At 44.8% G+C, this 13,701-nt stretch overlaps 1 protein-coding gene across 2 annotated transcripts in view; it reads left to right on the top strand.

Moving 5' to 3' along the window:
* Window positions 1-13,701, top strand: part of KIF13B (kinesin family member 13B) — a 202,503-nt gene that overhangs the window by 148,409 nt on the left and 40,393 nt on the right. For both annotated transcript variants that reach the window (XM_043487165.1, XM_043487164.1), the window contains exons 33-35: window positions 2,197-2,349; window positions 3,588-3,665; window positions 5,388-5,441. In XM_043487165.1, coding sequence (XP_043343100.1) covers window positions 2,197-2,349; window positions 3,588-3,665; window positions 5,388-5,441 — 285 coding nt within the window. The remainder of the gene's footprint in view (window positions 1-2,196; window positions 2,350-3,587; window positions 3,666-5,387; window positions 5,442-13,701) is intronic.

The following is a 13,701-nucleotide window of genomic DNA, read 5'->3' as shown; positions in this document are numbered from 1 at the left end:
GCATACAGATTTCTCAGGAGGCAGTCAGGTGGTCTGGTATTCCCATCCCTTTAAGAATTTTCCAGTTTATTGTGATCCACACAGTCAAAGGCTTTGGTGTAGTCAATAAAGCAGAAATAGATATTTTTCTGGAACTCTCTTGCTTTCTCGATGATCCAGTGGATGTTGGCAATTGATTTCTGGTTCCTCTGCCTTTTCTAAATCCAGCTTGAACATCTCGGAATTCTTGGTTCACATACTATTGAAGCCTAGCTTGGAAAATTTTGAGCATTATTTTGCTAGCATGTGAGATGAGTGCAATTGTGTGGTAGGTTGAACATTCTTTGGCATTGCCTTTCTTAGAGATTGGAATGAAAACTGACCTTTTCCAGTCCTGTGGCCACTGCTGAGTTTTCCAAATTTGCTGGCATATTGAGTGCAGCACTTTCACAGCATCATCTTTTAGGATTTGAAATAGCTCAACTGGAATTCCATCACCTCCACTAACTTTGTTCATAGTGAGGCTTTCTAAGGCCCACTTGACTTCCCATTCCAGGATGTCTGGCTCTAGGTGAGTGATCACACCGTTGTTGTTATCTGGGTCATGAAGATCTTTTTTGTATAGTTCTTCTGAGTATTCTTGCCACGTCGTCTTAATATCTTCTGCTTCTGTTAGGTCCATACCGTTTCTGTCCTTTATTGTGCCTATTTTTGCATGAAATGTTCCCTTAGTAGCTCTAATTTTCTTGAAGAGATCTCTAGTCTTTCCCATTTTATTGTTTTCCTTTATTTCTTTGCACAGATCACTGAGGAATGCTTTCTTATCTCTCCTTGCTCTCCTTTGGAACTCTGCATTCAAATGGGTATATCTTTCCTTTTCTCCTTTGCCTTTCACTTCTCTTCTTTTCACAGCTATTTGTAAGGCCTCGTCAGACAACCGTTTTGCTTTTTTGCATTTCTTTTTCTTGGGGATGGTCTTGATCCCTGTCTCCTGTACAGTGTCACGAACCTCCGTCCATAGTTCTTTAGGCTCTCTGTCTATCAGATCTAATCCCTTGGATCTGTTTGTCATTTCCACTGTATAATTGTAAGGGATTTGATTTAGGTCATACCTGAATGGTCTCATGGTTTTCCCTACTTCCATTTAAGCCTGAATTTTGCAATAAGGATTTCATGATCTGAGCCATAGTCAGCTCCCGGTCTTATTTTTGCTGACTGTATAGAACTTCCCAATCTTGGGATGTAGAGAATATAGTCAGTCTGATTTCGGTATTGGCCATCTGGTGATGTCCATGTGTAGAGTCTTCTCTTGTGTTGTTGGAAGAGGGTGTTTGCTATGACCAGTGGACTGGACCAAATGTTCGGTTTTACCATATGATGGTATGTAACGCCCCGAGCAAACTTTTTGGCCAGCCCAGTGTATTTTGCAGGTTTTGATGTTGTTATGACAAAATTCACAAGTAAAGGACCTGATTTTTCCCAAGAAGAGTGCTTTGTTATAAGGCACTATGAGCTTGAAAGATCTAATTAATTACATTAACGAAATCCCTCCCGTGACGTGCAAACATCCCTTTGATATGCCTGAACCAGCTGTGTCCGTGGAGCTGGGCACGGGAGAATATGCCTGGGGGCTTGTCTGCTTGGTCGACTTCCGCTCTTGGGCCTCTGTCTGCAGAGTTGGGGATTGGCCTGTGTGGAGAGCGTGTAGTCCCTGGGAGGCTGCTTACTGAAAGGGTTAGAATCCAGCCGTCCTTCCCACTGTTACCCTTCATACTTTGTCTGCCTCCTGTGGGGGTGGTTTGGGTCCCACATGCGCCCCTCTCTCACCTCAGCTCCTTAGTCCTCCCTCCGGCCCCTTAAGGTGTGGCCCTAGAGTACTGTTGTGGTCAGGTTCCAGCTTGTCCCCCAGGTCCTCTCTGACCGGGAACGTCTTGGTTCACGATGGAGATGCAGGCGAGGACAGTTTTGTTGAAAACGTGCGGTGTTTCAAGCTGCTCTGTGTATAACTAGCCTTTCGGGTGACCCCAGCCACCCTGTATACCATGATTTCTGTGGGAAAACGCATTTTGAGTTCCAAGAGCTGACTTTAAAGTGGAACTTGAAATACATCCCGTTTGTTGGTTCGGCACTCTTTGTGGATTCGTATAGATCAAGATGCCTCTGAAGCATTTTCTTCTGCAAGGTACTTAATTTTAACGTATAATTTCCATCCTCCAGGATGCTCAGGGAGTCGAGGAACGAGAGGCGTTAGCAAGGATGGCAGCTGATGTGGAAAACACGGCGTCTGCCGACTCGGAAGCATACATCGAGAAGTACCTCAGGAGCGTGCTGGCGGTGGAGAATCTCCTCACGTTAGACCGCCTTCGCCAGGTCGGCCGATGGGGACAGGGCGGGGTGCCAGCCAGCTCGACCCAGGGTTTGACTTTCCGCAAGTCACACTGTTGTTAGGTCTAAACTTCTGAAACCTCTTAAGTGGAGCATATTAATTTACATTAAACTTGCCGGATGAGTCTTCGAAGATACAAAAATGACATTTGGAAGTTATTTTTTCCAAGACCCTAAATGGTAGCCAGTTGCCTGGGTAGTGCTGTGCGCGGTCGTGTCTGACTCTCTGCGATCCCTTGGACTGTAGCCCACCAGGCTCCTCTGTCCATGGGGATTCTTCAGGCAAGAATACTGGAGTGGGTTGCCATGCCCTCCTCCAGGGGATCGTCCCAACCCAGGGATCGAACCCAGGTCTCCCGCAGTGCAGGTGGATTCTTTACTGACTGAGCCAGTAGTGGAAGGAAATATATCACTCTTGCTGGTTAAGAAGTATTTTACAAATTCCTTGACACTGGATAGTCGCGGAAGAAAAATGTAGCCCTGAGGCAGAATGTGTGTCCTTTCTTGGCCTCCAAGCCTCAGAGTGGATCTCCAGGAGGGAAAAGAGAGGTAATAGTCATAAACCCAAGGCTCAGAGAAGCTCTAAACGTCAGTTTATGTGGCTATGTTGAAACTTTAAAAAAAATTTATTTAGGCTGTGCCAGCTCCTAGTTGTGGCCTGTGGGATCTAGTTTCCTGACCAGGGATCAAACCTGGACCCCCTGCTCTGGGAGCACAGAGTCTTAGACACTGTGGACTACCAGGGACGTCCCCAGACTTTTTTTTTTTTTTTTTAACAAAAATACTAATGAAACATAAAAGCGAATGGTCTGCTTTTCATAATCTTTCTCCTGGGACTCACTTGTGGCCAACTTCAAGGGAGCCATCAGTAGATAAGGAAAGGGATGAACCACATAACCTGTCAGCTGTTTAATTAACTTTGAATATTCCACCGTGACAGTAATTGGGTCATTCTGTTGTATGAAGTAACAGCTGTCATTTAAAGAACTAGGGGACTTCCCTGGCAGTCCAGTGGTTAGGACTATGTGCATCTGCTACAGGGGGCATGGGTTTGATCCCTGGTCAGGGAACTAAGATCCCACAAGCTGTGTGGCATGGCCACCCCACGCCAGTATATAAAGAACTTGGAATATGTCCATAGCTCAAAGCCCGCTTTAGACACTGTTACTCTGGAAGTGTGTGTCTCATGCGTGCTTTTCCTCTGTGTTTTCTCTGACCCACAGGAAGTTGCCGTGAAGGAACAGTTGACGGGAAAAGGGAAGCTGAGCAGGAGGAGTATCAGCTCTCCTAATGTGAACAGAGTGAGTACGCAGAAACCCAGCCTGTGCTCAGCCCAGGATCTGCTTTCGCTCCTCCTCTTTCCTTGGATAACTCCTTTCCACCCTGCAAGTCTCATCTCGGGTGTCATTTCCTCCTCTGCACTGACTGAAGTCCCCACTTCTCTACCCCGTAGCATCGTTGCAGCCCCCCATCTCTGACCTTCCTAATGGTACACGGAAAGCATCCGTGGAAGTCCCTCTGGATTTGTTTCTCATTTATCTTCATACCTCCAGTGCCTGGCACAGTGACTGTGTTAGGTGACCATGTGTTGAACTAAAGCAAAGCTAGCGTAGTGCCTGGGGAAAGCTGTTTGAATTTTGTAGGCTGAACTTAATTACTTTCAGGCTGAGGAGAAGTCTGGACCATGTTTATAAACTCAGTTGCTCAAAGGTCATCCAGGGAGCATAAGGGAGTCAAATCAGTGAGGTTTGTTTTGGTCACAGTGTTTAGGTTTGTTGATGTGTTTTAAAATATAGATAAAATTTACATGAATATGAAGTTTACAAATAATTCTTCACAAAGAAATAATGCTTGGAGTCCTGTGATTTATCTCTACTTTCCTTACTTTTGATAAAGAGGTGGATGTGAGAAATAGCACACTGTTGTCTGAACTTCACACCAAGGGAAACCACGGAATAAATGTTGAAATAAAGCGCAGCTGACCCTTAGCCTTGGTGTGTTGGAGAGATCCCAGTGAGGGACAGGACAGGATGGGTGTCAGGCTCGAGGGCACAGGTGGCTCCCTGCGACTGAGTGATGTCACTGATGATCTCAGATGGAAAGATTGGGAACATTCTCAGACAGTAAATAAACCTCCCTTTAACTCAGCATCTTCTCACTCCTTCAGAAAATGAAGGACTAAATGCAGTGAAAGATGTACTAAAATCTCTGCAGAGATTTTGTACTTAGAATCCTATGATATAAAATAAATAGTTTCAAAAAAAAAACCCCAAAAAACACCTGATACATACTGAGAACATACAGATACTCAATACATGTGGGTTGAATAAGAGTATGAATAAATAACTGTTCTCTTCTACAACAACAGCAACAAAATAAATAAAGCAAGATAAATCGTTTCTGTGTAGACAGTCACTGCAGCACCCAGAGAAAGGAGCCATCAGATCAGGACATGATAAGGGTACCAGGGGGCTTCCTTGGTGGCTCAGTGGTAAAGGACCTGTCTGCCAGTCAGGAGCCTCGGGTTCTATCCCTGGGTCAGGAAGATGCGCTGGAGAAGGAAATGGCAACCCACTCCAGTAATCTCGCCTGGGAAATCCCATGACAGAGGAGCCTGGTGGCTACAGTCCATGGGGTTGCAAGAGTCGGACACGGCTTTGCAACTAAACAACAGTAACAACAAGGAAACTAGTAGCCTGGTATCCTTTACATAGAAGTGGATAAACAGATCACGTGTCCCTTACTTGGGCCCAGCTGGCTGTTAGCTCTATGTAAGCTGGACACCTGATCTTATTCAGACCTGCCATGTTAAAAATGTTAATTCAATTAAAAACACAGACAAAAACTGTGCCTAACAGGGAACCAAAGGCCATGAGTCTAGTTTGCAGCTTGGTCCTGGCAGCCTCTCTCATCCAACTTTAACATTCTGTTGGTTTGGTTTTCAAAGTGTTGTATTTCCAGGATCATGGATGTATGTGATTTTGCACATAAAGGGCTAATTCTCCTCTTCGTTTCCTCTTCAGTTGTCTGGCAGCCGCCAGGATCTTATCCCATCCTCCAGTCTAGGTAGCAACAAGGTAAGTGCTTATAACTGTTTTCTGTCAGTCTTAGACCTGTTTCCCATCCAACTTTTCCTCCTCTCAAGTATCACATGCTAGTCGTGCATGCCAAAATTTCTTCCACTTTTCAGCACTATGTGAAATTTATTGGAAAGTGTTTAGAGTTCATTTCTTTTTATCTGCCAGTTAAAATAATGTTACTGAAACTTTATTGTTACTCTGCTTTTTAAGGGTTAAACAGTTTAGTTGCTTAAGTTCCTATTCCTGTTGAAATATATATTCTTCCTGTTTGTGTCAGAAAAGGAACTTCATTTCAGATTTTAATAGTTAAAATATTGATGAAGTAATTAAAAATTTGTGAAGAATAAGATTATGTTTAAAAGTTAATATTATATGTTAGAAGAAAGAAAAATAAGGGAACAGAAATTTCATTAGCTGGGATGTATTTGTGTACTTGTTAATATAGCTTTCCCCAATTTAAGCATAGGTAATTCATTATCATTTACTTAAAGGGATCACACTCAAAACAGTCATAGGTGGATGGTTGGATACGACTGAGAATGCTCTAGTTCATCGATTCATTGACCACCTACCGTGAGTCTAAAAGTGGGCTAGGGTTTAGCACTCCTTGATACAGGTCCGCTGATAAGTGTGACTGGCATAGCATAGTTGTAATCACCTAAACAAAGCAGAGTGTTTGGAAAACTGTCATTATTGATTATAAATAACATTATTGATATAATAAATAATTTTAAGGAAAATATAAGAAAAACTTTTATTTTTTTATTTATAAAAGAATGACTTTTGTTTTGAAATCCATCTAACCCAAATCCTCTATCATAAATTCATTGAAAAAAGTGGCCAAAAGATTTTCAGTTTTTCTCTCTTGCTAGTTTCTTTATGTTTAAAATGGGAAAAAAAAAAACCAAACAGTAATATCTACTTGAAAGAAAATTATTGTCTCATCTACTTTCAAATAGAATAAAGGAATATAGATGCTATAATAGAAGTATGCCTAGGTAGAGTAGGAACCCAGAGGAGGAAGTGGACACTTTTATAGGTATTATTCAAGGACCAAGAAAGGCTGCAAAGAGGGGAACCGCTCCCCCCCCCCCCGCCATAAGCTTAGTGCTGAAGGATGGTAAGATCTACCCAAGTGGGAGGGATTGAAGCAAGAGTGTGAACAGAAGCATGCAGGGAGGAAGAAGCCCAAGTCAAGCAGAGGGTGCTGTGTAGGTCAGAACCCAGAGAGAGGGCCCTTGTTTCAGAAGTTCCTGTGTGATGTACTTGGAACTTGTTGGGGAGCTGGGCCACTTTTAGGCAGTCCACCTCAACCCCGCTTATGTTCCTGGCTGTGGCCCATAAAATTACGTTAGAATAATGTGTATAGTAGAAACGTGTACTGTTATCAACACACAAGTGAGGGTGGACAGAGCAGGTGGCGGGAGAGGTCTCGGCAGTGGGAGGGGAGGGGAAGAGAGTCAGGACCCGCTCAGGAGAATGGAGCCTCTAGAACTCTGGGGACGTGAGGATCGAGGTGGAGCTAGGGGGAGACTGGGGTTCTCCCCAGTCTGGGTTCTGGGGACATAATGTGAGGAGGCAGGTTTGAGGAAGAACATGATTTAGTTGAACTTTGGATTGAAGGTGTGTCAGCCAGTTCAGGGGTCTGGAAGCTTGAGCTGAACACAGATTGGGGAGCCAGGGAATCATCTGAGTCTCCTGAATTGGCCGTAAGAGGTTCAGACAGAGAGGCGAGGTTGTGTGGGGTGACGGTGAAGCTTAAGGGCTTGTGCAGGGGGAGCAGCTGGCCAGGGTGACAGACGGGCATCCTCAGAGATGAGAGGTGGTGGGGAGAGCAGCTGGGAACCTGGAGGAACTCCTTCTGGATGCTTCAGAGACTGTACTGACTGAAGAGACTATTTTGGGTGTGAGAGTGAAGTTTATTGGAGGCCCTTTCCCAGGGCAGTCTCTGTGGAGGGTTGGGGAGAAGTTAGGACATGGGTTTTTGGTGGTTGTTTTGGTTTTTGTGACCGCAGTATACAGAATCTTAGTGCCCCAACCAATGACAGAACCTGTGCAGGAGACACTAGTTCAATCCCTGGGTCGGGAAGAACCCCGGAGGGCAGGTCATGGCAACCCATGGCAGTGTTGTTGCCTGGAGAATCTCATGGACGGAGGAGCCTGGCGGGCTACAGCCCACGGGGTCGCAAAGAGTTGGATGTAACTGAAACAGCCGAGCACTCATGCACCCCTGCAATGAAAGCGTGAAGTCCTAACCACTGGACCGCCAGGGAATTTCTAGCAGGATGTATTAAATGAGTAAATAATGTTGCACATTTTTTGTTACTCTACCAAGACCTTCCCCTTTTCAGTCATCTTGATGTCCTGGGGCCCCTGGGTCAGGGATAGGAGACTTAGTGAAGATGAGGGAAGTCTGATTTCCACCCTCTCTGGTTGGACTGGTATCCTGGTGCCGTCCCAGCAGCAAAGGGCTGGCTCTGCCTGCTCTGTGTCGCGTGTTTTCGTTGTCATCAGACACCTCCAAGAGAGAAGGACCCTTTTCTCCCACTGCAGCAGTTTGGAGTCTTCTGTCTCACCCCTCTGCATGGGCAGTGTGCCTGGCCTCTGACACACAGTGGCAGTCTTGTCAGGGAGAGCAGGAGGGCCAGCTTCCCATTCCTAACTGTGCTCCCAGGTCAGCCGTGGAGCCATCTCTTCATCTTCCTGTAGACTGTTGGTCCCCTCGGATCCCGCACAGTCACCAGGTATAGCCAGGCTTCCATCCACCTCATCACTGTCACCCGGGATCCCCTGACTTCCTGCTGTGTCCATGTCAGTAGGTTATATGAATGTCCAAGTGTCTAAATCAGAGACCCTTTGCTTGTCACTAGGGGGAGAGGTAGAGGAAAACTGCTCTAAGACAGGTTTAGTGGATGGGCCTGTTGAATGAGTAAGGAAATTCAGGTGACAGAGGACCACAACTGATGTTAGGAAACCAAGCCAAAAGCCATAAAACACTCGGTGGAGAGGGTTTGATTCCAGGCTCACTTCAGCAGGGAGCGCAGAGTGGCTTCCCCATTTGCGGATGAGGGGCTCTCACTAGTTTTATCATCTAAAGCAGAGCGTCTTAAAAAGATTTTTAGAGAGAATAAATATTCTTAAAATTGTGTTTTCTTCCTAGAGGGTAAAGAAATATTTCCCTCCACTAGTAGCAGCAAGGAACAGGAGAGTCCTCCCTTCGGCCTTTTAAATGAAGCAGTGGTGAACTGCATCCACTATGGCATTGCCTTGAATTCGGAACTGCTACAATGCTGCCTGTAACAGAACTCCTCAGGATGGGGTAGTGTTTAAACTAGTTGCTGTAAGAATCATTTAGATGCTATTAAAACCCCTTTATACAGCAGTAGTGCTTATAGAGGTAAGAAATGACATGTACATGAGGGCCATTGCCATGTTGTTTATAAGGGCAGAAGATTGGAAACAAGTTAAGTGTCTGTTGGTTTGACCTGGTTAAATATGTTTTATCTGTGTACACACACACACACACACACACACACACACACACGAATGGGACACTGTGCAGCTATGAAAATGATTAGGAACCCCTCCAGGCGCTAATATGGAAAGATGAGCAGGGCGCACGCAGTGATTGGAAGTGCAATGCGGCACAGTATGTTGCTGTGTGCTGGAGCGGGGAGCACGAGAAGAGTGTGTGTGGCTGTTTGTAGATGTACACGTACATGCAGGAAACCCCGTAAGGCTGCTTTATAAACAGATACCACTGCTTACTGTCTGGGGAGAGGCTGGGAGTGTGCGGGGACCCAAAGCAGGAGGCTTCTCATGGTGTGCCTTTTTATATTACTTGGTTTTCGGACCATGGGAACAAATTACCTATTGAAAGAATTAAAATGAAAAAATGTTATTCTCTACCCTTTATGGTAGGTAGATTTTATTCTCCTATAGGTAGTGGTTTGAGAAACTCTCCAGTTGCTTTATCTGTAATAATTTTCACACAGAATCCTCAAGGAGAGATTACTGAGGACATTGTTTTGGAAAACCTCAGAGACTCATGTATTTTTCTTTTCTTTTGGGGACTTCCTGCATGCTTCAGTTTTCAGAGATCCAGGGAGAGGTAATTAATCCATTAGGTTTTTCTTAATGAGTGGGATACACGTATTATCCTACTATTGAAAACATGCTTGCTTTTACCTTGAGAATGCGAATGCATTTTTAAATGTAGTTTTTATGACACTGTACTAGTTTTTTTTGGCTCTTACCCTTTTGTAAAAATAACTTTGGAAGTCAGGATATACAGTTCCTTGTTCCCTGGGACTGTGAAAATATCTGTCAGAAGATGCCAGGAATGAAGGCATCTGATGGAATGTAGGAGGCTCTGGGATGTGAGGGGGTAGAGTTAATTCATTAATGAAGCCGATGGTACAGTAAATGTTTGAGAATTTGTAAGACATCCTTTTCTCAAGCATGGGATTCAAGGGGAGAGGAGCAAAGAAAGAGCGGAAGTGCCTTGGGCCTTCCTTCAACACCACAGAACGTAGCTCAGTGGTTCCGTCTTGGCTTCTTTGCATGGAAGTACTTAATACACAATGAAATTGAGTTGGAAATACAATTTTAACCTGAAATCACTGCTTAAAACTCTAGAAACTGTATTTTAAAATAATTGAAAACTATAATCCCTTTAGTTGCATCTCCCTTGCACACTCGTGGGGACTTACTTCCGGGTTCTCTGTCCCGTTATCCACGTGTCTGTCCCTCTTTCCTTGACTGTGGAATCAGCGCTGTGGACCAGAGAACCTGCTGTTCTCTATTGCCTGCCACGTAACAACACAACAGCAGAATTAGTTCAAATTACTTAAAGAATTAGGGAACGACCGCAAAGGAGGTTCGAGTCTGCCTTTCCCTCCGAATTTTCGTTAACATCGTGGCGGAGATTAGTTAGTTGGGAGCAGAGTAACACTAAAAGCTGAGGCTGGAGGCAAGAGCAGAGCTCGCTGGGATTAGTGCTTTCGGGGACGTGAGGGCAAGTGGTGAGGCACTAAAGCCTTCTCACACTTTGACCTCGTAACATCTGGACTTCGGCCAGCCACGTTTTGCCTGCCCTCATTCACTGATGCTCCATACCTATGAAAATTGGAATTGTTTACTGAGCTCCACCAAGATGGAATGGATGAGCTAATTAATCTTAGAAAGATACATTGAATTTTTATTAGCTACCCTTAACTTTTTTTTTTTTTACCGTTAACTTTTAATTTCACCTTATGGCCTAAAAGAAATCACTCTTGATAAGCTTTTCAATTAAAAATATTAAATATTCCTAGTTGCAGTGATGCTTTTATTTACTGTTACTGGCTCTTTTATCATAATTGTTAGGCAGGTTGTTTTTTTTTTTAATAGATATAATGAAAACTTAGCAAACTTGTTATGACCAGTCTACCAGATTAGATTCACAGTTTAGTTGCAGAATTAATTCCAACAGATCGTTTTTCCATTTAAACAATGGCTGTGTGTTAAGAGTGTTAGTGATTTAAGAAACTCTGTCAAGAAAAACAACATATTACTTACTAAAGCCATTTTAAATGAAATCATATATTTTTAAATAAGTTAGTGAGATGTTTGTCATCTTCCAAATGGAGTTTTCAATGCAACTAAAAGTAGCCAGGGATGTCCCTGGTGGTCCAGTGGTTAGGACTCCCTGCTCCCAGTGCAGAGGTCCTGGGTTTGACCCCTGGTCAGGGAACTAGATCCTGCATGCCACAATTAAGACCTGATGCAGCAAATAAATATTAAAAAAAAAATTTAGCCAAAAGTCTGAATGACTATTCAGTTAGGAAAGCTGAGTTGTATGTTTTGGCTCCATCACTTTCCAGAAAACTGCAATTATTCAGCCCGACACTGGTTACGGTTGGTACCAAAGGTGAGTCACCTCTTCTTGAGTTGCGTTAGTAGCCACCTTTGGACCTGGAGTGTCTCTGGCACTTTATTTACCTCTTTGTCACTTTCCTGATCCAAGCCAGGTCTCTGTAGAGAACACCCAAAGCATTTGTGTCTTTCTGGAGAACAATAGCAGGAGAACTGGAGGTCCCTGCAGGGACCAACCACACCCTCAAGTCAGCTGACCGCCTTCTGCATTTTTTCCTGTTGGGTTTTGCCTTTAAGCATAATTGTTATCTTGAATAGGGTTTTATATCTTTGAATTCAGCCTGTTAGCACAAATAATTCCTACTAATTATGAAGCTAGTTTAGGGATCCAAAACGAAGCCAGAATTTCCACTCTCACATCCTCCCTTCGTGGCTGATCCTGAAGGCTGATAGAGGTAAAAAGTGTCAGAAACGTCTCAGAATTATCTTTCCAAGAGTTCTGTAATGGAGGTTACGGTGGTAGAAGTGAAAAAAAGAAAGAAAGAAAGCCATACTGTTTGAGAACTGAGCCCATATGATGGCAGAAAGGTCCAGTGTCTGGCCAAGTCCTTTTTATTCATTGTCTTGAGTTCATCTCCCTCTGAAGTACCTTTAACTGGGGTGCTTCCTTTTTTCTCCCTCAACATTTCAGTAGTGGGAGAATCACTCTGGAGTGGCCAAGGATATAAAATTTATTGTTATTCTTGTTGTTTAGCTGCTCAGTTGTGTCCAACTCTTTGTGACCCCGTGGACTGTAGCCCACCAGGCTCCTCTGTCCATAGGATTTCCCAGGGAAGAACACTGGAATGGGTTGCCATTTCCATCTCCAGGGGATCTTCCCGACCCAGGGATTGAACTTGGGTCTCCTGCATTGGCCGGCAGATTCTTTACTGCTGAGCCACCTGGGAAGCCCTGTAAGATTTATTGGAAAGACACGAATTGCCTTGTCCCTGGGGGGCAGTGTGTGTTGCTAGACCCTGAACCACAGATTCTGCTTCTGGCAAGAGAATGGATATGTGCTGCCGGAGAAGAAGAATCTGGTGAGTGATGTCAGTGGAGGGTTTCCCTAGAGATCTGCGGGGGTCAGAAAGAGGAGGGTGCAGTGCTGTACCCAGTTTATCATCCAAATTTGTTGTTCCCTCGGAAGCAGAGCCCGTTCTGTCCCAGAGCGATTTGAGATACTCTGTGTCCCTGTCTCTGGTCGGCAAGACTGTGAGATTTCTCAAGGTTAAGATGACGGTTAAGGGAGATGGATGAATGAAACGTCTCCGTTTTTCATTCTCCTGTAGAGTTAGCAATATGGCTGAGGCGCTGTGGAAGAACGGTGAGCATCCTTTCAAAGGTTCTCACTTGAGATATTTGAATATATGAGACAGCAGGAGTTATTGCCTCTGTTCAGATTCGGGAGTAACACTGTGTGTGGGAGTGCCAGCTGGGAAGAACTACCCGGGAAGCTGGCAGAGCCCCGAGTGTGCCTTGGGGAAGAGGTGACACCTCTGTTATTTGTCCTTGGACCCACACTGCACAGCTGAGGGGCTGACTTCAAATTAGCTGCTTGGTTTTCCTAAGGGCCAGAGTGCTACTGTGTCAGCTGCCAAACAAGGAAGACAAATCTAAAGTATGGAAACAAATTTATCCTCAAATCGAGTAAGTTGTCTCAGAACAGCCAGGCATGAACTTAATCCCGTGAACACAGCATGAAGCTTTTTACATCCCCTGAGAAGTTCCAAAGTGTTGACCTCACTGTTCCGACACCCGATTATGACGTCCCAGCGCACATAGAACTGCAGCTTCCAGACAGATAATTGAAGTCAAAGGAGAAAACATGAATGAAACAAAGTGTGTGAATCAGTGTGTGGTTCACAGCAACACAAGCGCTCCTACAGTGACGTGCTCAGAGTTCATCGTCCTTGTCAGCTCTTCTGTGTCTTTTGCCCCCTTGCTTCCTAATGCTGAGCACCCGACCACATTCTAAAATATAAAGTGCCGGGGCTTCCCTGGTGGCTCAGTGGTAAAGACGTCACCTGCCAGTACAGGAGACACGGGTTCGATGGCTGGCCTGGGAAGATCCGCCTGCCACGTGACAACTGCGCCTGTGCTCCGGAGGCCGGGAGCGGAGACTGCTGAGCCCACGTGCCACGGCTGCTGCAGCCTGTGCGTGGGAGCCAGCGCTCCACGACAGGAGAAGCCCGAGCACCGCAACCAGAGGAGAGCCCGTTGAGCAGCGGAGACCCAGCATAGTCCAAAATAAGCAAACACAGAAAAAAAAATACCAGGTGCTGAGAGTTCCCCCAGAAAGTGGCTTTCTCTAAGTAAACAGGATCTGAATCACTTAGGGCCTATTGATTTTATGATCGGTACT

Source organism: Cervus canadensis, chromosome 14, assembly GCF_019320065.1.
Source record: "Cervus canadensis isolate Bull #8, Minnesota chromosome 14, ASM1932006v1, whole genome shotgun sequence".
Taxonomy (NCBI): domain Eukaryota; kingdom Metazoa; phylum Chordata; class Mammalia; order Artiodactyla; family Cervidae; genus Cervus; species Cervus canadensis.
This window is presented reverse-complemented; position numbering and strand designations above follow the sequence as displayed.